This window comes from Sycon ciliatum, chromosome 2 (genome assembly GCF_964019385.1).
Source record: "Sycon ciliatum chromosome 2, ocSycCili1.1, whole genome shotgun sequence".
NCBI lineage: Eukaryota > Metazoa > Porifera > Calcarea > Leucosolenida > Sycettidae > Sycon > Sycon ciliatum.
This window is the reverse complement of record NC_088644.1, coordinates 30,946,360-30,969,235: the sequence shown is the minus strand read 5'-3', so window position 1 is coordinate 30,969,235 and position 22,876 is coordinate 30,946,360. Positions and strand designations below refer to the sequence as shown.

Genomic DNA, 22,876 nt, shown 5'->3' with positions numbered 1-22,876 from the left:
TTTTAAAAAGCATCCGGGCTTTATGGCAACAAACCCAACCACAATCTGGCATGAGTGCACTCGCCAATGGAACTAGCTGGCACACACAGTCAAACACATGCCCCCCCCCCTCACACACACACACACACACACACACACACACACACACACTCACACGGCAGCTACAATCGTAGGTGCATAAAAAGCAAACACATCGAGTAAAAAATCCACTCATGTGAACGACTGTCTGGCAAAGCAAGAGCAGCACACAAAGTTGTCAAAGTCGAACGTGTTCTGTCCACGACCCTTGCTTACCTCTAACAGGCCATGCTCCAGTAGGATACGCAAGACGATAGCATGATACTGATGAATGAAGTCAAGCCTGCAGCAACAACAACACCAACAACAGACCCGTACAAGAAAACAAGGCAAACGTGTCGACCCCAGCTCACACGGCACGCCATCATGAGCAACAGATGTCCATGCCTATGTTATTGCCTGCTGTCCACATTGCACAGTGGGACCAACAACCACTGGACCTCTAGCTGCCATGGTGATAGTATAATTATGTATCATCCACAATGGGGCAAAGTAGTCAAGTGCACATCACAAACCGGAAACGTGCTAGTTCTTCAATACATGGTAGCTTGGTCGGGCAGCATTCCAGCCATAGCCTTCAGTCGTGAAGAGCAGAGGCAGTAAGGGTACGGTGAGATTCTGTATTCTGTGATTCAAGAACTCCACAGCCATGGCTGAGGTACGCTCTGTGGCTTCCAAGCACAAGGAATTCAAGCCAGCTTACACTGACAGTATGAAGGGCGTCATCATTGCTATAATCTAAGTGGTATAAGCAGTTGGAGCTGAAGGGTGTGCCTGTAGCAGTTGAAGAGTCGGCAAGCGAAGAGTCCATCAGCAACCTCTTCTGCCAAGCTGAGGGCATTGACCCATCAATGAAGATGCACTTGTTGCAGAAGGCGGATCTAGCCAGTTCAGCAAAGTATTGTGAATTCAGTCAGCGTCACGCGCGGGCAACTCACTATTCGTTTCAATTGTGGAAGTGTTCTGCAGATAGCAACCCCTGTGAGTGGCGCTAAGGAGCGTCCAGCGGCCACATCAGAGAGGGGCACGGCATTGGCTTCCGTGTCCCGAACCTGGCGATGACAAATCATACAAGCCGTTTTCAAGCGTGTATGATCGCAGAGAGCCAGTTGAACGCCATTGTCTCTGCCGCTTTGTACCAGTGCCATCCATCCAAGGGATACACAACACTCAGACACCATGAACTCCAACAAAGTTCGAGCCGCCGTGAAGTGTTCCGACTGTGGAAAATCAAGATGCGTGAATGCAAAGCTGAAGCTGACAAAGCCACAGCACGATGCCATCCCTGATGTGATATCTTCAGCAGAGTACACATGCGGTGCTCCCCTGTTCATGGATGACCATAAATTTGCAGAGATCGTTGTTGTCAGACGTGACATCAACTACACCAGCAAAATGTGCCGAGCACCAGTTAGTCACTTTTTCTCATGCCTGCATTTCAACATCATCTCAGACCGCTTGTTGAGCAGGAGCAAAGCGTTGCCGACACGAGGCAAGTCTCAATGATCTGGAACCGATAGTGAAGATCACGACGGAGCCGAGCAGGAATAAGATAGTCTGCATGAGCAGAAAGAGAACATGGAGGTTGCCATGTTCAGATGTCTTCAAGTGACTCTGCTTGTAAATATAATTCTGGTGTGTGTGTGTGGGTGTGAGAGAGTGTGAGTGAGTGAGTGTGTGTGTGTGTGTGTGTGTGTGTGTGTGTGTGTGTGTGTGTGTGTGTGTGTGTGTGTGTGTGTGTGTGTGAGAGAGTGTGAGTGAGTGTGTGTGTGTGTGTGTGTGTGTGTGTGTGTGCGTGTGTGTGAGTGTGTGTGTGTGCGTGCGTGCGTGCGTGTCTGTGTGTGGGTGCTGCACCGTGGTTCATGTAGGCAACTCGATGTGGACAGTGACCAAGTTACCTGGCGGCGAACATGTTGATGTCATATGCCGTCTGCACCGTAAGTGGCTACTCATGCTGCCCTCTGTTGCCCCGGCATGCGTTCAACCAGATACAACAGCAACTCGTAACAGTATGAGACCAAGAACTTTCTCCTCTGAGATAAAACTGCAAGAACCAAAACTGTAAACTGCTTCCTACAGTTCAAAACTGACAACTAAAAAACTTCAAAGGCATGGAAGTATACATTCTAGAATGACCAAAGCGAGAGCGCAACCGCAGCCTGCGAGTATCCACAGGACTGTGCACAAATGCAAAGACGAGTGAATATATTACGACTAGATAGCATGGAGACAGCACATGTATCAAACGATACGCTACTTGAATCTCAGACAATGCAAAGGTTGAGACTGGCCTGCGGTAACAATAGTCAATACATCAGGCGCCAGCAGCATGCACTAGAATAAAAGAAATGAAACCTGAGTACAATGAAAGGTCATGCAAGATTCACCACAAGCTGGGAATATTCCAGAACATATCCCCCTTCACTCACGAGCACAGGGTCAGCAAACAAACTGTGACGAGTGAGTACTACTACGGTACTATAATTATGATGAAAGAAAAACTTCATGGGTTGAGAGAGAGAGAGAGAGAGAGAGAGAGAGTACTGTCACAGGGCTGCCTGTAGCACTTCAGATACACAAGGCACAAACTACTCGGTGTCCAGAATAGGTACTAGATGGTGGATAGACCGTCGGTAGATCTTGTCGCCGATCTTAATATCCACTACTCGGACGAGCTTGTCTGCACCAGGATGCACTGCTGTGACTCTACCCATGGGCCATGTTCCACGGGGAGTGTTTGATGTAAGACACAGCATGATGTCACCTACGGCTACATTGCGACCTTGACGTTGCCACTTACGACGGACATTCAACAAGGGAACATACTCATCTCGCCACCTGTTCCACACGTCTGCTACAAGCCGCTGAACATACAACCAACGTTTGCGTGGGTCTCTGCTGGGGTGCTCGTCTGCTTTCACTTCCAGAGCCATTGGTGGGTCGAGTCGTCCGACGAGGAAATGTGCTGGTGTTAGAGGCTGCAAATCAGCTGCATCGGCACTTACAACTGTCAGCGGGCGCGAGTTCATCATGCCCTCAACCTGGCACATGGCAGTCACTAACTCTTCATCTGTGACGTCCGCTTTCCCAAGTACTGCTGTGAGTCCGCGCTTAGCCGTCTTGATGAGGGATTCGAATATGCCGCCGAAATGTGGTGCTCTAGGTGGGTTGAAGCGCCATCGCACGCCATCACTGACCAGTCGCTTCTCGATCTTCTCCTTGTCCATGGCCCGGACGGCCTCACGGAGTTCTCGCTCCGCGGCAGTGAAGTTGGTCCCGTTGTCGCTGACCATTTCAAGCGGGACACCACGGCGCTTTGTGAATCTCTCAAATGCTAACAGGAATGACTCAGTGGAGAGGCCATAGGATACCTCTAGGTGACAGGCACGAGTCTCAAGGCAAGTGAACAGGCACAGGTACCGCTTAGCCTGCGTCTTACCTCGGCCCTGCTTGGTCAGGAAGGGACCCGCGTAATCAACTCCTGTACGGCTGAACGGTTTCAACGAGCCTGCAACTCGGAAGTCTGGAATCTGGCCCATCATCTGGGATGCTGGCTCCGCACGGTTCTTACGGCAAGTGACGCAGTTGCTTCGAACGGCCTTGACTGTTGATGTTCCATGAACAATCCAGTAGCGTTGTCGCAGATTGGCCAGAAGATGCTGTGGCCCAACTGCATGGAAGCACCGATGATCTTCCTGTTCGATTATCAGCTGGGTTACTCGGTGCTTTGCTGGTAGGATGACTGGGTGGCGTACGCCACTTGGCATGTTCTTTGTAGCTTGCAATCGACCTCCTACCGTCATCAGGGGTGACTCTGTTGCACTATCGAACTGGGGACAGAGAGGTGCCAGAGGGTCCGATTTCAACATCAGTTGCCTAGACTGTAGACGATGGTATGCTGTACCATGGCAATCCTTCTGGGCAGTTGCAATCCAGTGCCGCTCTGCTACTGATACTTCGTCAGTGCTGAGAACTGGAACACTGATGGAGCGGGTGCCGCCAAGCTGTACTGGCACTCTCACTGGCGTGCTGGACTGGCTGTCCGATGCGGCATCCCCCTTCGTGGACTTGCTGTCACTGACTGCCTGCCGACAGTTTGCCACAAATCGCTTGCACCATGCTGTCACGCGTACCAGTCGCGACCATGTGCTAAAGCGACCCAGGATCTCGGAGGGTGGAGGGACGACTGCAACTAGCGCCGTCTTGAGCTGACCAGGCAGCGAGGATGTGCTGACTTCCTTCATCTGAGGCCACTCATCTGGCTGCTGGCGAAGAAACTGTGGACCGGACCACCACACTGCGTCACGGCACAGTAATGCAGCAGACAAACCACGAGTACCTTTGTCTGCAGGGTTGTTCTTTCCGGGAACATGTCGCCACTGGTGTGCTCTCGTTGAGGTCTGGAGCTCAGAGATTCGGTTGCCAATGTCCACTTTGTAGCGCCGGCTGTGGCTTTGGACCCAGCCCAAGACGTTCATCGAGTCCGTCCAAAATGTGTGAGCTGACACTGGGATACCGATGGATTCAGCGACGAGATGACTAACGCGAACGCCAAGCACAGCTGCTCTCAGTTCAAGCTGCGGGATCGTCTGTCGCCTCACTGGTGCCGGCTTCGCTTTCGACATCGCTAGCGTTATTCGGGTGGTACCGTCTGGGTAGCTGGCTCTGACATACACAGCGGCTGCTATCGCCCGATCTGAGGCGTCGGAGAAGCAGTGCACGGAAAGACTGGCGTCTTCGGATGGCTGTTGTGGATCCTTGAAACAGCGGCTGATCTCCAGGTTACTCAGGTCTGGGAGGCCTTGGAACCAACCCTGCCACTTGACGACTTGTTCCTTTGGCAGCAGGTCGTCCCATCCCTGTCCCAGCAACCAGGCATCCTGCAGGAGTACCTTAGCCGTGATGACGTATGGCGAGATCAGGCCACGCGGATCGAATATGGAGGCCAGGCCGCGCAACACAGAGCGTCGGGTGAATGTCGTGATGTCCTTCATTTGATGCTGGAAGGTGAAGGCATCCTTCTCGGCGTTCCAACTGACGCCGAGAGTCTTGACAGTTGGGAGGCTGGTGTCACTGTCCACATCTCGGACGACATCAGGTGACCTATCTTCCTCTGGTATGGTGTTCATCACTTCAGCTTTGTTCGACAGCCATTTTCGCATGTGAAAACCGCCCTTGGCAAGTAGCTGCTGCGTTTGCTCTCTGGCCTGGATGGCACGCTGTGTGGATGGTAGTGATGACAGCATGTCGTCAACGTAGAGGTCTTTGCTTAGGCACTGCACGACGTCAGAGTCGTACTCATCACCGTGGTGCTTGATGACCTCTTTCACCGCTCGTCCTGCCAGATACGGTGACGCCTTAGCGCCGAAGAGCACACGGGTGAACTGATACACCTGCACTTGGCCATTGTCATCATACCACAGAAAGCGATGATAGCGCTGGTCACGTTCCGCCAGTTTGACTTGGAGGAACATCTCCGACACATCACCAACAAGCGCAACTGGTTCCAGTGAGAATCGGATCAACACACCGGTCATGTCGTTTTGAAGTGCAGGACCTGTAAACATCTCATCGTTGATGGAGTGTCCATCCCAGCGGGCTGCACCGTCAAATACTATTCTCACTTTTGACGTGGATTTATCTGAGCGTACTACCGGGAAATGGGGTAGGTACCACTGGTCGTTGCCGTCTTTGGCTATCTCATCCGGGTCCACGCGTCTCACGTAACCCTTGGCAATGTGTTTCTGCATAACGTCAGAGTACTGCTGCTTCACGGCTGGCCGTGACTGTAGCGAGCGTTGTAGACTGCGGAGCCGCTGCTCAGCCTGAGCTCTGTTGGACCTGACACGTGGCTTACCGCTGTCATTGACCCATGGGATTCGGACAGTTACCCGGTTGCCGTTGCAGCTGATTGATTGGCTCGTGAGCTCCTCGGCTCTTCTGTCATCGGGTGAAGGCGTCTCCTCTAGTGGGTTATCTGTGCCCGCCGACTCATCTCGCCAGAACTTCTCTACTAGCTCGGTCAGCCCATCAGTTAGCACTGTGTCAGTAGCTGGTGTAGTAGCTGTGATTGCACGAGTGGTGTCGACTCCTGTACCAATGCACACCCACCCGAGAGGAGTTCGTCGAGCAATGGGCGCTCTTGCTGTTTCTGCTCGCCGTTCTTCTAGAGTAGCATGAAGCTCGATGGCATTCAGGCCGATAAGCGCGTCGATCTGACTGCCCTTGATGGATGGGAAGTCAATATCACTGAGATGCGGCCAGCTGCTCTTGTGCTGATTCCAGTTCACTGCCGGTAATGACACGGTGACGGTGGGCAGAACCCAAGCTTCAAGCTTGTTCATGGTCTTGTCGCCCAGAGCCGCCACTTGGATCTGTACATGCTCACGTCTTGCTGCGGTCTGCTTGCCGCCTACTCCGGAAGTGACGAGCTGCCGCTTGGGTCCACGCACATTGAGGGCTGTTGCCACGGACTGCTGGACATAACTCGTGGACGATGCTGGGTCCAGGAGTGCATTACCTTGGAGGCTCACACCATTGTGTCGGAATACAACAGGCACAACCATGAATGACTCGCCACTGTCAATCTCTGGCTGATGACTTGCGCAATGTGTTGTAGCAATCTTGGCAGGACCGCCACTGCTGGCCGAAGCTGCGTTGGCCTTGATTGCGGCATTTGATGGGTCTGCAGCGGAATCCGAGCGTCGGATGTTGTAGTGTAGCATGTCATGATGCGTGCGGCTGCACTTTGAACAGGGTTGCCTGGTACAAGTCTTTGCGCGATGATTGAGACCGAAGCATAGGGCGCAGACATCTGGCTTGGACTTGATGACTTTCCATCGGTCCCTGACCTCCATCTTGATGAAATCGGGGCAGCGGTGGAGCTGATGCGCCTTGCCACACGAGGGGCAGCTTCTGTCGGCACCTGCATCCTTGCTAGTTGCCACAAATGTTCGTTCAGACTTTGTAGCACTCTGCTTCGACCATGATCTTGCTGGTGCTGGTGCTGAGGCAGTGACTTCTGTCGACCGGAGTCGTTCATCGGCACGGCGTAGTGTGTTGACGCGTCTGAGGAGCCACTGTGTTAGCTGGTAAATATCACAGTCAGCATCGTCATACTTCTCCATGTACCTAAGCAACAGCGATTTCGGCAACTTCTGCGTAACCGATAGGTACAACTCACGGCCCGGTGTTACTGCACACATCTCCATATTCATGAGCATCGTCCGGAGTCTGAGGACAAACTTGGCAAAGTTGTCGTCTGACTCTTTTAGCTTCGGCCACTGCAAAATCTCCTTCTCTTGGCGCTCAACAGTGCGATTGTCGCCGCCATACCATGCATCTAGCTCCCTAAGGATGGTGTGGTAGGCTCCTGGACCGTCAAGCACGCCATCAACAAGGTCGCTGGCCGTGCCATGCATGAGACACTCACGCAGTTGTGCAAGTTTGTACGCTTCAGTCGTTAGTGGATCTTCGTCAACAACGCGGCGAAAGTTCTGCTTCCACCGGTCGTAGTCACTAGTCTTGCCAGAGAACTTTGGTAGCTCCAGTGGCTTCACGTGAAAGCTGAAACTAGCAGGGTGTAGTGTCTGCAGTTGAGGTGGATAGGGCATGAAGGACTCTGCTTGCGGGTTTAGCACCTGCTTGGAGTGTTCTTGCACTGCCACTGGTGTTGGTGGCTGCTGTTTGGCCACTGCTGTATGCTTCTGTGGTGTATGCCATGGTGGTGTTGCATTCAGCATTGATACTGCCTTCTTGTTACTGCCAGGCAGTCTTGATTGTACTGCTGCACTGCTTATTGCTGGCTGTACAGGCACTGCATTACTAGCTGCCTGTATGGACACTGTAGTACGTCCTACAGGCGCACCACTGGCCATTGACTTCTTGGCTGGCACTACTGACAGCACTGTACTGGTCACAGACTTTTGAGCGGGCGCGCGCATGAATGCTTGCGCCACTGGCCCCAGGGCAGGCACGCCAAACGCATTGACACTACATGTACTTGACTGAGCTGGGCTGTCTTCCGCCACACCTAATACAGCCTCAGGTTGTGTGGGCGCATTCACAGTACGAAACGTACCTTGCAAACTCCTTGGCTTGCCGTGGTCGCGTTGTCCGTTCACTCCACCGACATCACTCATCGTTCTGAAGTGCTCACGCGGTGGTGATACGAATTTTCGACCAGGTCCGGCCAACTTGTCGTGCTCAGCAAGACTCTTGGCAGTCAATATTGCCCTGCCACTGGATGCAGCGTTTCCAGTCTATGATTTGCGAGACGACACTTTGCTCCCTGACCCGGATCGTAGTGCAGCTGCAGATTCAGCCTCGGCTCTTCGAACCTCCAGTTCCCTCTGCACCAAACTTGTCTCACGAGCCAACTTGCGTGTCTCGGCTTCCTCCTCCAGCTCAGCGATTTGCCTTGCAGCCTCAAGTTCTACACGAAGCATCTCTGCACGAAGTGACGCCTGCGACGCAGCAGTTCCTGAAACTTTCGAGGGCGCATGTCCTGCAGAGCTCACGCTGTCCGGGACGTCACTCCAGTTATCAAACCCGTATCTGCTCGGCGGTCTCCCTTTGGTAGACCGCGAGCTCCGTCTACACTCAGCGCCTGGGACTTGCTCGTCGTCGCGCAGGACTTCTTGGATCTGGCTCTGAGATCCGGCTCGAAGGACCACTATGGCTACTCATGCTGCCCTCTGTTGCCCCGGCATGCGTTCAACCAGATACAACAGCAACTCGTAACAGTATGAGACCAAGAACTTTCTCCTCTGAGATAAAACTGCAAGAACCAAAACTGTAAACTGCTTCCTACAGTTCAAAACTGACAACTAAAAAACTTCAAAGGCATGGAAGTATACATTCTAGAATGACCAAAGCGAGAGCGCAACCGCAGCCTGCGAGTATCCACAGGACTGTGCACAAATGCAAAGACGAGTGAATATATTACGACTAGATAGCATGGAGACAGCACATGTATCAAACGATACGCTACTTGAATCTCAGACAATGCAAAGGTTGAGACTGGCCTGCGGTAACAATAGTCAATACATCAGGCGCCAGCAGCATGCACTAGAATAAAAGAAATGAAACCTGAGTACAATGAAAGGTCATGCAAGATTCACCACAAGCTGGGAATATTCCAGAACAGTAAGTCTGATCCAGCCGCTCCAAAAGCACGTGGAACTAGTGGACATGCACACACTACCACATCTGCAGAGGCTCGCAAAGAAGATGAGTTTGACTGCTCGGATCAGACCATCACCATTGGATTCCTTTATAAGAGTACCAAGGTTTCAATGCAAGATTCAAGTGAAGCTAGTTCTCCCACTCCCCTGCGACAGAGGGTATTTTGCTTGATGGTTTCGGGTCGAAGACACTGGCACAGATCAAAGATTGGGTAGACTTTGAGGGTGCATTTCGGAATTTTGTCGCAGGTGAGGCAAGAAGAAATCTTGGCAAAGGGGCAGTGATTCTGGTTGAGACCAAAAGCAGGAAAGTCTAATCCTAATGTCCTGAGGACATTCCACGCAGATCATACTGACGGCATACGCAGAGGCGGGATTGGAATGGATAACCTCCTTTGCATCATTCTGTACCTCATTAACAAGAGGCAGGGAATGACCATCAATGAACTGTATGAAATGTTGGCGGAACATGTTCCAAGCCATCGTGGTGATATCTCGAACGCCCTCTCGTCATGCAAAATGACGTCGGCTTGGGAGAGGCCTGTGCTGCCCGGAAATCTCGTTTTTTTGGTCTCTGATTCACAATACCACTTTTCGTGATTTTCGACAGTTGTGACAAGAAAACGCCTGTCGCGAGCTGTCGCGTACAGTCACAAGGTACCCGTCACAGAGTCCAAGAATGTTCAACTTTCGCCACGTGCGACGCACTGCACACACACAAATGGAGTACAGTTTCTACTCTGGATGCACGGGCAGTGCACGTGCATAGTACATGCACTGCATAGGGATGTCATTAGAACGTTTTTTAAAAAACCCTGTGAATTGTGTGTCGTGGTCGCAGCTCGTCGCAAATCGCATGTCGCGTCGCAACAACTTGTATTGTGAATCGGCCTTTTAGGGACCGCCCGAGGTTACCAATTTTTTTTTCAAAACAAAATGTTTTCGCTAGGGGCTGGGTGGGTTTCAGGAGTTTCGCTTTGAAAATAATTATTATTAATGCACACCATGCACGGAGAATGCCCGGGTATTGCTGGGTGCCGAATACAAAATCAATATTTTGTTGAAATTTCGTTTCATCTTCAGAAATGATGGGTGGGTGGGTGGGTGGGGGCTGAAAACACTAAGTATTTTCGTTTTGAAAAAAAAAGAAGGAAAACTACCGGTAACCCCGGACTGCCCCTTATTGAGAGAGGTTTCCACTTTTCTCAGTCTGGCTGCAGTCGGCCACACAGGGAGAGCGCCTGACACTGCAGCACAAGCCTTTTTTCCACATGGGAACAACCCCAACTACACCCAACACTGCAGCAGAAGCCTGTTTCCACACGGGAACCTCCACTACAACCAACACTCACCGATGAGCTCTGCCGCGTGGCAGCACAGAGCGGCATTCCTCCGCCATCCAGCCTTTTTCCAGGCTCCACGATGCCTGAGGAAGTGAATGATCTGTGACGAGAAAACAACACAAAAGAGTGGAATAATTCAAACGGAAGTCATGCACGGAATGAAATACCCGAGGATGCTGCCTGGTGAGCCATACCAGTACAGGCCATAGTGCAATGTTCAATATGATTGGTGTTGGACAGCTGCAATTAGATTTCTTCAAAGCGCAACCAAAGCTGTGATGCGATTTTTCCAGGGGACGCACAATGCATATGTATGTACAGTGACCACACTGTAACTGGCGTGCCCGGGTGATCTATTTACTGAGAACAGCACACAGCTGAGAGAATGGTTTCTTTGCCATTGTAGCAGACTAGGTCAAAGCCAAAGTTGTAATAATCTGCGACTCGAAAAAACTATCACAGCATGGCGAAGCAACTGTTTAAAACTATGATGACTCAAAACAGACGACTTGGACACCTTGGGTGGTTCCATTTGAAGATCCTAGACGCAAAACCGAACGCAATTTCTGTGAGCTATACTGCAAACAGGAGTACCTGCACAGCGCCGGCAACTGCAGTGTTTTTCATCGGTGACACACAGGGCACAGCACTCACAAAAATAACAATTTAGTGAGACACGTCCATTCGGACATTCGTAGCAGAGCCATACACAGGGAGAGACAGCCTACAAGGAGAGCTGGTCGACGTTGATGATGAAGATACATGTTAGTGACTATTAGTATACATGTTGTTGCCAATCAATACTTGAAACTGCTAATCAACTTCAGAATGGTGTCCCAAACAGTGCGATGCAAAAGCCAATAACTATGTTAATGCTCATTCGCCGCCATACATGGATAAAGCAAAAGCGAGCCAAACCTACCAAATATGTTGGCGGAGCCTTACCCAACAAACAGTAGGGTTTGCAAAGCCAGCCCCTCCCCCACGCACACGCACACTCATAAACACGTGTGCAAGCTTACCCATGCTTTCGAGGGCCACTTCAAACTTGGGCGAATCTACTGGGATCCGAATGTGCAGCACATGGAAGAAGACGTCCATAATTGCAAACTGCACAAAGTATAGCACAACAACAAGAAACACAGCCCAGCAGTCATGTCAACGATATGGGCAGCAAGCAACAAGAAACACAGCCCAGCAGTCATGTCAACGATATGGGCAGCAAGCAGAGCCATGTTTACAGCCCGGTGTTCGTGCAGTGCTTTGGCTATGCAGCGCCATCTGGCATTGAAAACGAGCAGTTTCTGCTAAGGCCCACGGCGCCCACGGAGGGCACCGGTACAGGATGCCTTGCCGCTGGTGTTACTGCAGTACCGGCCGGCCGGCCCTGACATGACAACTGACCACCCCACAGCATTCCCAGAGTATGCCGTGCAGCGGCGTGCACACACAAAGAATGTGCCGTAGTGGAATGCATACACACACACTCAGTCACAGACACAGCATGCCAGCCAGAATCAACACCGGGTGCTGCACTAACCTGGTTGTTCTCGCTGGGACACCCCAGGGACTGGATGAGTCGACTGATGGTGTTGTTCTCCTGGTTACGGCACAGGAACGTTAGACCTGAGCAGGCAAACACGATGAAGAGAACGCAGCACCAGCAGCAGCAGGTGTGTAACATACACTCAACGCACAGCAAGGTACAGGATACACAGCAGAACAGTATTCCGGATTACAGCCACCTTCACCTTCAGCTGGTAGGGTCTCGGCCTGCTCGACAGTATGACACTTCCCTACAATTTACAGGCCCGACCAACTTGGTGGCCACCAACATGTGTTCACTGCTGTGGAGGTCATGTGTACTCACTCTATCATACACTAACTGTATGAAAGGCTAGGGTATGGCTAGGGTATGGCTAGGGTATGGCTAGGGTGTGGCTAGGGTATGGCTAGGGTATGGCTAGGGTATGGCTAGGGTATGGCCGGACCAATCAAAAACTACTAGCGTCGGCCCTGCATGATTACAAGTAGAAACGAAGCTGTGTTACACTACTGTCGGGCGCCGAAGAACAATGCGCCGAAGAACAAACAGGCTAGAATTTTACCAGGTGTACGGTACTCTTATGTTAACGGTGGTTGAACTATAGGCAGTTCTGCATGAAAGATACCAACTGCCTAGGCTAGGACTCTGAGCCCCCAGCTCTTCGGCACCAGGCAGTGCTGTAGTCAACTTCTACTATGCAGTATTGACCAATTCTAGCGATGGGGATCCTCTGATCTGCATGCTCACACATCATTACGTATCATAGAGCAGCCATGCCCAAAGCACTGCGGCTGTGCCATCGGCTACACAGGAGTATGTCGGTAACGTTCACACATACAACAGCTGCTGGCACATCATATTCTGCTTAGCTAGAGGGATGGTTGAACAAGGTTCGTACAGTACCTGGCCAAGTTCGCATCATCCAGATGACACCCATGTGAGACGCATCCAAGTGTTCCAGCTTCTCATTTCTGCAGCAACACATTGCACACGATCAAAGAGAGCACGCAGGCGTTCCGCAATGTACTGGTAAAACCGGCTCACGCGACCCAATCAGCTGGTTTGACTGGCAATAACATGGTCCGTATGATCACGTTTCTTTCATAGCAGATGTGTTGAGACTGTACAAAGCTCGCCCTAGTGCAGGGGCATAGGGCAGGGGTGCATTCAACGTGGTTCCCAGCTATCTGGACACTGCACGCCTGATATGCGCACACCGCTGTTTCGCATAGTTTGTCAAGAACATCGGCTCAACTACCTGATTACATGCCATGAACCAGTCAGCTTATGCTCGTGGAGTTTCAGAGATTGCCTGCTTTCACAGATTGAAATAGGCCAGTACAAATGGGCGGTTGCCAAAAACATGGAAACTTTCAAGCCGGTGACCCGAACTGCAGTACATGTACTGCTCAGTCAAGTCGCACTTCACGCCTAGGTAAGGAGAGCACTGCACTGTAAAGATGCAGCATTGCGCCTGCTGAGCAAGGGACTAGCTAGGGACTAGGGCCTTGCACCTGCATGTACATGTACAGGGGTGTCGGAAGGTATTTTAGGGTGTGGTACGGTCAGTCATCTGAAGTACAGTTTACTCGTGGGGGAGGGATGGAGGAGCCGAACATTTGAGTTCAGATCAGTGTATTTTATTGATTCACGGGGTACCTGGGGCAAAAGGTGGTACGGTCAATACCGTAGTGACCGTACCGTGTCCGACGCCCCTGATGTAGAACAATGCTCGTGACAAAGATCAATGCATGAGCCCATTGCGCAGTGACGCACTCTGTACCATAAACACCCCGCGCCGCCACCTGGGCATGGTCGTCTGGCCTGGAGTGTTGAACAATGCATTCTGGATTCCAGCGTACTCGCATGCATTGCTCATGCAATTCATATTTGGCAATGCGCAATGAGCCCATTTATGATAGTGGGATTGAGGGGGCAGAATCACCACTCAGAAGGACTGTATCGAGATGTCTTACATGGCCTGGCCGTCGGTACCTTCGGCACTGTCTATTGCATGCTTATAGTCGCCATCCAACAGAGGTGCAGTGATCATCTGAACAACAGCAGAGAAGAAAAGAATCAAAAACAGTCATTTTGACAAATTTAGGGCTCGCAAACTTTTAAGCGCAGCGGCCAATATTGCCGAAAATACGGTATTTGTAAATGAACAAGATTACCTCCAGGTCATACGGTCGTAGAGCGGTCCGTGTGGAGGGCGTGTTGAGCAGTTGTACAAGTGACAGGGTGAGGAACTCGTTGATGGAGGAAATCTGAACGAGCATCGACACAAACCGACAGATAGCATCACACAGACACGCACACACACACACGCACACACACACACACACACACACACACACACACACACGCACGCACACACATGCACACACACACGCGCACACGCGCACACACGCACACACACACACACACACACACACATGTAGCATGTAGTCATAGAGTAACCTTGACAACCGTTCAAAGTGCTCACTAGACGTGCTCGGCCAGTCAGCAATGCACACAAACGCCACTTCCACGTGAACGCATACATGTACTTCCCATCCAGAGGAAGCAAATTAGACCGCATCTATACCAGCACATAGTGAAACTTCAGTGCAGCGTTCTCCAACGGCTGAAACGTCGTATAGCCGATGTACTGTAGATCTGAGGTCGAACGACTGGTATAGCATGATGCAGGGTCCTCAACAGTAGTACTTTATACAATAAGTTGATACAGTAGTTTATAGCCAATAGTACGTTAGATCCAGGGTAACTGATACTGAACTGCTTCACTCTACACGTAGTTAGAGTTCTAACAACTACTTTCATCTCACTATCATAGCCCGTGATGAATGCACTATTCCAGTGTCCCCAGCGTGTACACCTCTATCCAAGCCATGCTTACCTGTGTGGACACGATGGCGGACATTATCGTCCTCACAGCACCACACATATTGATCATAGGCGGATTCAGTGTGGCTGTTAGAAGACAACAACACAAACACAGCCGCATTGCGTACAACAGTGCATGCGTTAGTTCAACACCGTATTGGGACGTACACGCTGAGTTGCTTCACAGGCAGAAATTCGACAGGGGGTGGAAATTGGAGAGGGGGCGGATCAACAGTACATTACGGTACGTACACACACATGCACACATGCATGCAGATAAACATGTCCATACAATCATATACACACGCATGCACATGCACATATACACATATAAACACGTACAAACAACACACACAACACACATGCATGCACGCACGCACACACACACACGCACGCACACACACACACACATAAGCAACACTGACCAAGTTCACAGAGAATGGCTAGCGATACTCGGCTGAAGGTATCGTTTTGAGATTCACCCGACGCGGATAGAGCTCGGCAGAACGTCATTGGAAAGGACTCCGGTTGCAACAGTAGCATCTGGTATAGATACATGCACATACAATACCATACGGCAATACGATCCATGTCTGATTAGAAGCTATACTGGTACGTTGTGCGTGTGTGTGTGGGGGGGGGGGGGCATGTGTGTGTGCGTGTGTGCATGCGTGCGTGTGTATGCATGTGTGTGTGTGGGGGGGGGGGGGGGGGGGTGTTTATCAGACAAAGTTGGCCTATCATACAGATTTTCATATCCTGGGAAAGTTGAATAAAAGACCTTTTCAGTATGCAATTTGCTGGTAGCCATTACTGCTTTTCAATACAAGGACAAGAGAATGAGAGCAAGAAAAGTTACAAAAATCTTGAACAGCTGTACATGCCGTCCTTTGCCCACCCTAAACTATCACAAGGCCGGCTTGAGGCTACGGTGAACAAGGATGCGGCGGCTGTCCCCAGAAACACGTGTCCAGGTGCATTGCTAAGAGTGTCTATGTGTTAGTAAGATACAGTACTGTTGGTTGCTGAAGAACTAGGGGTGGGGAGTCAGCCCCGTAGCCTAGGTCGTTCTTATTTTTCATGTACTAGAGCATATGCAGAGTTGAGTCACCATGTATATATCGGTATGCTGTGCGGGGATTTCACAGTCACTGAAATCCTAGCGTGTTCGTTCTTCGGCGCCCGAAAGTACTGTACTAGTGTACTAGCAGCCACTGGAACCTACCACTCTCATCAGCTTTATTGCCTGGAGGCGCTCGGTTTCGTGGGTTTGATTTCCTTCCCGCTCAAAGGATCTGAAGAACAGTCACACACACACACACACACATACACACACACACACACACACACACACACACGCACACACACACACACACACCACACACACACACACACACACGCATACACACACGCACACACACACACACACACACACACTCAAATGTGCACGCACGCACGTACGCGCACACACACACACACACACACACACGCACGCACGCACGCACGCACACGCAAAACACACATATAAACTTCAACCAGGCTGGGCTGCCAATGGTCAGTAGCTGGACAAATCATGAGCATGGCTTAAACCTCAACTGATGTTGTCGCGAATGCGATCGGATTTATTCGTAGCCACGAGCACAATGCATGTACATAACCAAGAATTCACAGCTACATGTATCTCTGTTCAGTGCAGGATTTCTACGTTCAATCAGTTGCACTTCCCTTTGTGACACCCTCTTCTCACCTTGCACTCGTTTGTATATCTAAGGTTCAATTCTGGGCACCCGTTTTCTCACTTTGCACTTCGTTGCATTTCTAATGTTCCGTTCCGGGCACCCTTTGAACTCATGCACTTTGGCTTGCACACGCACTGGGTGTACACTCAAACGTCTCTTATCCGGACGCCTCAGATACCGGCACGTTTCTCTACCGGGCACCTTCAGCTTGAGTTCCTATGGCAAAAATGCTTCGAATTTGGGATGCATAAGTGCTTATTTGTCACTGCCAACCCGTGTAATCCACACATTTTTATCAATGGATTCTTTTTGTAACCTGAACATGTGCAATACATGCCAAATAATAAACTTCTCCAAAAAACGATATGACACATGGTAGATGAGCTATCCTGAGATACAGGAAAATCTGAGATACGGGCAGTGCCCGGTCCCAAAGTGCCCGGCCCGGGTAAGAGACGTCCGAGTGTGCTACTATAGGCGTCTTTAATGGACTTCACTATCCATTTTCATGTCCACAGTTGGACTCGTTGCACCGTGCGTATCTTTATGTCTCACCTGTTCAGCTACATACACGTGGAGCTGTTTTAGTTCCACAACATGGTGCCTTTCTTGCTGCTCTTTGATTCTTCGCTACTCCTTGGGAGCTTATTCCGATGTGTTTGTATATTTATCGCTTGTATATTAGTAACGATGATTCCGAGACCTTTGGTCGGAGGAGTTACTTTTGCCCCGCCCCCACTTCCATCCAACAAGGTTGCATGGGATTTGCTAATGGATCGTTTTGGGAGAGACCATGTTGTAGTCAATGCTCGGTACTTGGCATTAGTCGATTTGGAAAAACCGTCTAGCCGACCTGAATCATTGCGGAAATTCCTGAATGACGTCGAGGCAAATATCAGAAGTCTAGGTGCACTATATGAGGACATGTCACAGGCACTATTCATCCCACTGACTACCTCCAAATTACCTAAATCGGTTATGTCTCAATTAGAATTAAAGAAAGGCACTACCACGAAATGGACAGTGCGAAGTCTACGTGATGCAATGAATCACTATGTAGATGCAATGGAAGCAGCGGAAGCTGCAACTACCGGCGGAAACGAATGACTAAGGGACCGAGCATACAACCCACGACACACACGTGACACACGTGACACACGTGGCACACTCAATGGCAGCAAACACTGTGAAAATGGAACGCAAATGCATCTACTGCGGACAATCGCATTTCGCTGATGAGTGTACCAGGTACACAGATGCAGAACCCAGAAAGGATCAACTGATTGGACGGTGTTTCATTTGCCTGAAGCCTGGACACAGTGCAAGGGCATGTGAGCGCACTAAGCCATGTTACTACTGCAAACGCGCAACACGCCATTGTAGTATCTGTCCAGAGAAATTTGGCTCAGGGAATCATCCCCAATTCAAACCACAATGGGAGTGGCAATCGCAGATCGCAAGAAAACGGTTTTGCAAACAGCAGTTACAGCAGTGTCAAACGGAAGTGGAACCCAGGTATGCCATGGTTCGCGACAGATGTGGTCATCAGCATAGTGTAGTAGACAAACTTCCCTCAACACGATTCGTGAAGCCCGATGTTCTGGCGACACTCAACTGTCTGAGTAAACTGTTGGCATTCACTCTAGAACACAGCGCTCATCATATCGATGCATGCCGTGCCGATATCGGCTTTTGCGGCAGAGAATTTGCTGCGCTCCCCGAAGAAGAAGGTCAGTGACTAGCAAGTGCTTGTACTGAGGATCGACACCAAGGAGTGCCTCATCAAAGATGGTGCAGAAGATCCTTTGAGAGGTCTCCGCTGCGCTACACCGTGGTCCAGTGCTTGGATCGGCAGAGTCCAGCAATGATGGTAGAGGAGCCTGAAATATGCCTTGACCAGCTACGCAGATTCCTGAAAACTGTAACAAACGCCGAGCACGTCCCAGTGAGCGACTGTGATAGCATCCTGAAGGTGTATCGCGAGGTGTACACAGCTACGTGAGCCACCTTTGTCAGCTTCAAACAAAGTGTTGGCCGGCTGGATGCTATCCTGCCTGAGCAACTCGCCATGAACGAGACCATGAAGCACTTGTGGACGCTCGCAAAGAAGGTGTTTCTCTTGTCTCGTGGACAAACATCTGTGGATAGTAACAATGCATCCCAGGTCGACTGACAACATTACATAGCTTCACCACTGACCAAGTGAAGCTACTATGTGAGCAGTATAAAGCACACACAAAGAGCGAGAGAATAGAGAATCACCAAGCTGCTATCTTCCTAGGAGCGTTGTACTTCTCAGAGCTCCTCTTCAACCGCCCATTTCCTATTTTCTTGAGTCTTCTTCTATCAATAATCGAGATGATTCCGTCAAACGCTGTGACACTTTGCAGGCAAGGAATACGCCGGGTGTTATCCACCGCCTTTCTTCCACACTGGACCACAGGGCCAGTTCCGGGTCTATGCGGACACCCTACGCGATCCATCCGATCTTTCGAACTGGGACGATTTCCACAGCACCCTCTAGCAAAACCATACCTTGCTCAATACAATAGGGACGCTTGATAATGTTTGGATTACCTCCCCCTCTTATCTTGGGCTCACAACCGGAACCGACCATTGCATCCTTAACGGGACTTCACTGCCAACTAAACAGGCTCCCCATCACCTTAACCCGGCAACTCTTCATTGCTATCATACAGGTCAACCCTCCCAGTTTTCCCGGGAAAATCCCGGTGAATCAACATTACTCCCAGGATCCCGGGGATTTCAAGCAAACTCCCGGAAGTAACATTTCTGTCTGATCATGGGTTTTCCTAATGGGTCGTCGCAAAAGTTTATTGTCGTCCCTGAAGCGAACATCGTTCATTTCGTCCTCGGACCCCCTCCCCTCCCTCTGAAACGAACGCAGCTTGCTATGCTGGACGACGAAAATCACATGCATATACATGACATACCGTAAAACTCCGTTAATAAGCCCCGGGTGTATACTTTGCAGAGCGTCAAAAACCGGGCGTATATTTGGGCATGGGCTTATTTTAGGGCATGGGCATTATTTCGGACGCAATCTGCAGAAGATCAATCTATCAGCAACCCCCTAGTTTCAGTGAACCACCATTCACACTGAGCGCGGTACAGGTACATCAAACCACAGCTGGAAATTTGGTCGTATTAAACCAAGAATGTAGCGATAAATTACAGATTTGATAGGTAAACCACTTGCTATGGTAAGTACAAGGCACAACAGGTACGCTCGCGCGCTGGTCATTTTGAGTCCACTTTACGCCCTGGGCTTATTTCGGGCATGGGCGCTAAAACGGACTTGAAGTGTACACCGCCTAAAACTGGGCTTATTATCGGACATGGGCGTTATTTAGGGTGGGCTTATTTACGGAATTCTATGGTATGTACGGTGTCGGTCGACTTGCTTTTTTGGCTCCAGGGATTCTGCAGCTCTTGTCAAGGGATTTGAGATTTTGTTCTGGTTGGTCAGTATGTGCTGATAAGGCTCAGCCCCTCACTTCTCTGTGATTAATGCGTCCAGTAAGGAAACACACAGGCCTGCCCGTACATCGAGTGCATTGTGCGCCATCAAGAGTCCATAACCCCCAGAGTGTGCAACGCCACATAAATGTCGGTCACGACTCGTTTTCAACATTATGTCATGTTCACGTAGCTGCGCGTGCAGGCCGCGACATTCGCTACATGAAAATGTACATGAAAATGACGTAATGTTGAAAACGAGTCGTGACAAGACCCTATCGCGCGTTGCACATTCCGGGAGTTATGGACTCTTGGCAGCATGTAAACATGTATCATTCAAGCCGTATGCCGCACGTTGCGTTGTCGTTGCAGCACCCACGCGTGCTAAGCTATCACCTAACGTAGTGGCTGAGCTTTGCTTTGGCTGGGTATCGCCCTCATCTCTGGGATTGCTCCCCACACTAGTGTTGCATGCATCTGCTATGAGATAGAATCGAATAAATGAATAAATAAATAAAACTATTGAAAAGAAAAAGGACCAAGGAACTACAAGTTACGCTATAATGTCCACTAACACCACCAGAAACTAAACAACCAGCTCATGCACCCGAGTCCATTCAATAAATAAAAGCTGCCACTTTAGCAGCGGCCAGGCACAGTACTGCCACAGTACTGTCAGTAGTCCTTACCGCGCAATGACCATGTCCAGGTTATGGCGATAGACAATCACTAGCAGTGGCTCGGACACCATAAAGTAGCGCAGCGCTCGCAGTGTGCCTGATCGCACGGCAATGTTCGGACTGACCAGCAAGTGCCGGAGACTGGAGAGAATGACACACACACACATACACATACACACATACACACACACCACACGCACACACACACACACACACACACACACACACGCGCGCACAGCAATGCAATAGAATAGATGTCACAGAAATTTTAGGCTGTGTTCCGTTTACGTGCAACACATTTATGTTCCACTCTTCAAATCAAATTTGATTTCAGTAAATTCTTTTTGAAAGGACTTCTCAGGCCGTTCGGGACTGAGGGGAGAAGGAGAAGAAGAAGGAGAGGGAGAGGGAAAGGGAGCGAGAGAGAGCGAGAGAGAGAGAAACGCCTACCTCTACATATACTCTCATCCTAGCAGATTTCAATCCGTCAACAGGGTGAGCAGAAACAGATAAAGAGGTGGAAATCTCGTTGACTTGAAGGACAAGAGAATCAACGTGAACAGCATCAACATGTTCCGAGACGGTCACTTCTACCTCAACATTTCACAACACAAGCAAGTTTCCATTAGAGAACGATTCTTCACGTCGACCTTTCATTAGAAGAAAGGGATTCACATCTCAATCTGATATCACAGTCGAAAGATTCCAAACCAGAACAAAAAAGACTCACCATGACGGGGGCGTCTTCCCACTTTCGAGACACACCGTGTTCTCCAAGGTCGTCACCTCCCCGTGGCGTGACCTTTGATCTTGATGCGAAGTAGTCTCTATAAGGTCTGGTGTTTCATTACTGTCGACTCTTTCGCAGTGTGAAGAAGATAAGATGGCGTGGTCAACTAGTGAGTCGTATAGAGCAGAGAAATTTTATTTATTTTCTTGCGATAGTGAGGAATTCTCCATTCGCCACCTCAGTGCGCGCAAGACAGCCATTGACCTCAATCCAATGATTCGACACCCTAGGAGGTTCGATATGACACCGCTCGCCGCTGCCGAGTCTGTTTGTAGAGTGAGCGGACTAGTGCTGAAGGTAAAAGACCAGAAGCAGTACCTACCAAAGATCGTCATTAGTGGTGTAGAGGACTTCGGTACAGTAAGCGATTCAGATGATGGTGTTATAGTGAGAAAATGGGTTGATGGAAGATACTCGTTCTATAAACTCAACGCCATGCACGACGTTGAATGTTCGCAGGAGATGTTTGATGTCTTCGCTGATGCCGAATATATGGATGCAAGCGATATTATGAAGATGATAGACAATATCAATCGCAACGAAGTGTTAGAGTCGATCAAGCAAGTGTACGCCATAGTACCAAGGCTGTGAAACTCCATGCCGTGGCTACAAGAATCACTCGGGTTCGCGTGCAAGTGGGCACCATCGACATCAACGAAGATGGATTCATATCGAAACTGCCTGGGGGATCGATCTGTGATGCGATTGAGGCTCGAAGGAGGTCATCGAACGACAACCCAATGACTGACTGGGATGAACCGCTGGTACAGCTCAGAACCTCTGACACCTCAGCATCATACCGTGTATCTCGGAAGAGATTGTGGATCAACCCCTCGATTCATGTATTTGAAGAGTGATCATTGTTGACTCTCAAGTGGTGGTATCTCCGTTGTAATCTTCACCATTACGGATAATGTTTGCAATGATATGTATCGTATCCAACAAGAACTGTCTTTTGGGAAGTGTGTGAACATGACCTTTTCTTTCTTTCTTTTTTAATCGCATGGGGAGGTGGAACGGGAGGAGGGGTGGGGTGGGTGTTTCACGAAAAAAGTGAACCGAAAATTTGAATATAATATCTTTATTAGGATGACCCAGAGGCTTGTCGCCTATCAGGGGTTCACCGCTTTGAAGGGTATATAGTTC

General features: G+C 50.0%; 1 protein-coding gene across 1 annotated transcript in view; it reads right to left on the bottom strand.

Moving 5' to 3' along the window:
- Positions 1 to 22,876, bottom strand: part of LOC135809669 (rapamycin-insensitive companion of mTOR-like) — a 61,365-nt gene that overhangs the window by 34,511 nt on the left and 3,978 nt on the right. Inside the window, exons 4-14 of the mRNA XM_065323076.1 lie at positions 20,950 to 21,081; positions 16,267 to 16,336; positions 15,467 to 15,584; positions 15,055 to 15,128; positions 14,330 to 14,422; positions 14,129 to 14,205; positions 13,056 to 13,123; positions 12,147 to 12,232; positions 11,629 to 11,716; positions 10,616 to 10,706; positions 295 to 361 (exon numbers count right to left, since the gene is read on the bottom strand). Of these exons, the coding sequence (XP_065179148.1) occupies positions 295 to 361; positions 10,616 to 10,706; positions 11,629 to 11,716; positions 12,147 to 12,232; positions 13,056 to 13,123; positions 14,129 to 14,205; positions 14,330 to 14,422; positions 15,055 to 15,128; positions 15,467 to 15,584; positions 16,267 to 16,336; positions 20,950 to 21,081 (964 nt within the window). The remainder of the gene's footprint in view (positions 1 to 294; positions 362 to 10,615; positions 10,707 to 11,628; positions 11,717 to 12,146; positions 12,233 to 13,055; positions 13,124 to 14,128; positions 14,206 to 14,329; positions 14,423 to 15,054; positions 15,129 to 15,466; positions 15,585 to 16,266; positions 16,337 to 20,949; positions 21,082 to 22,876) is intronic.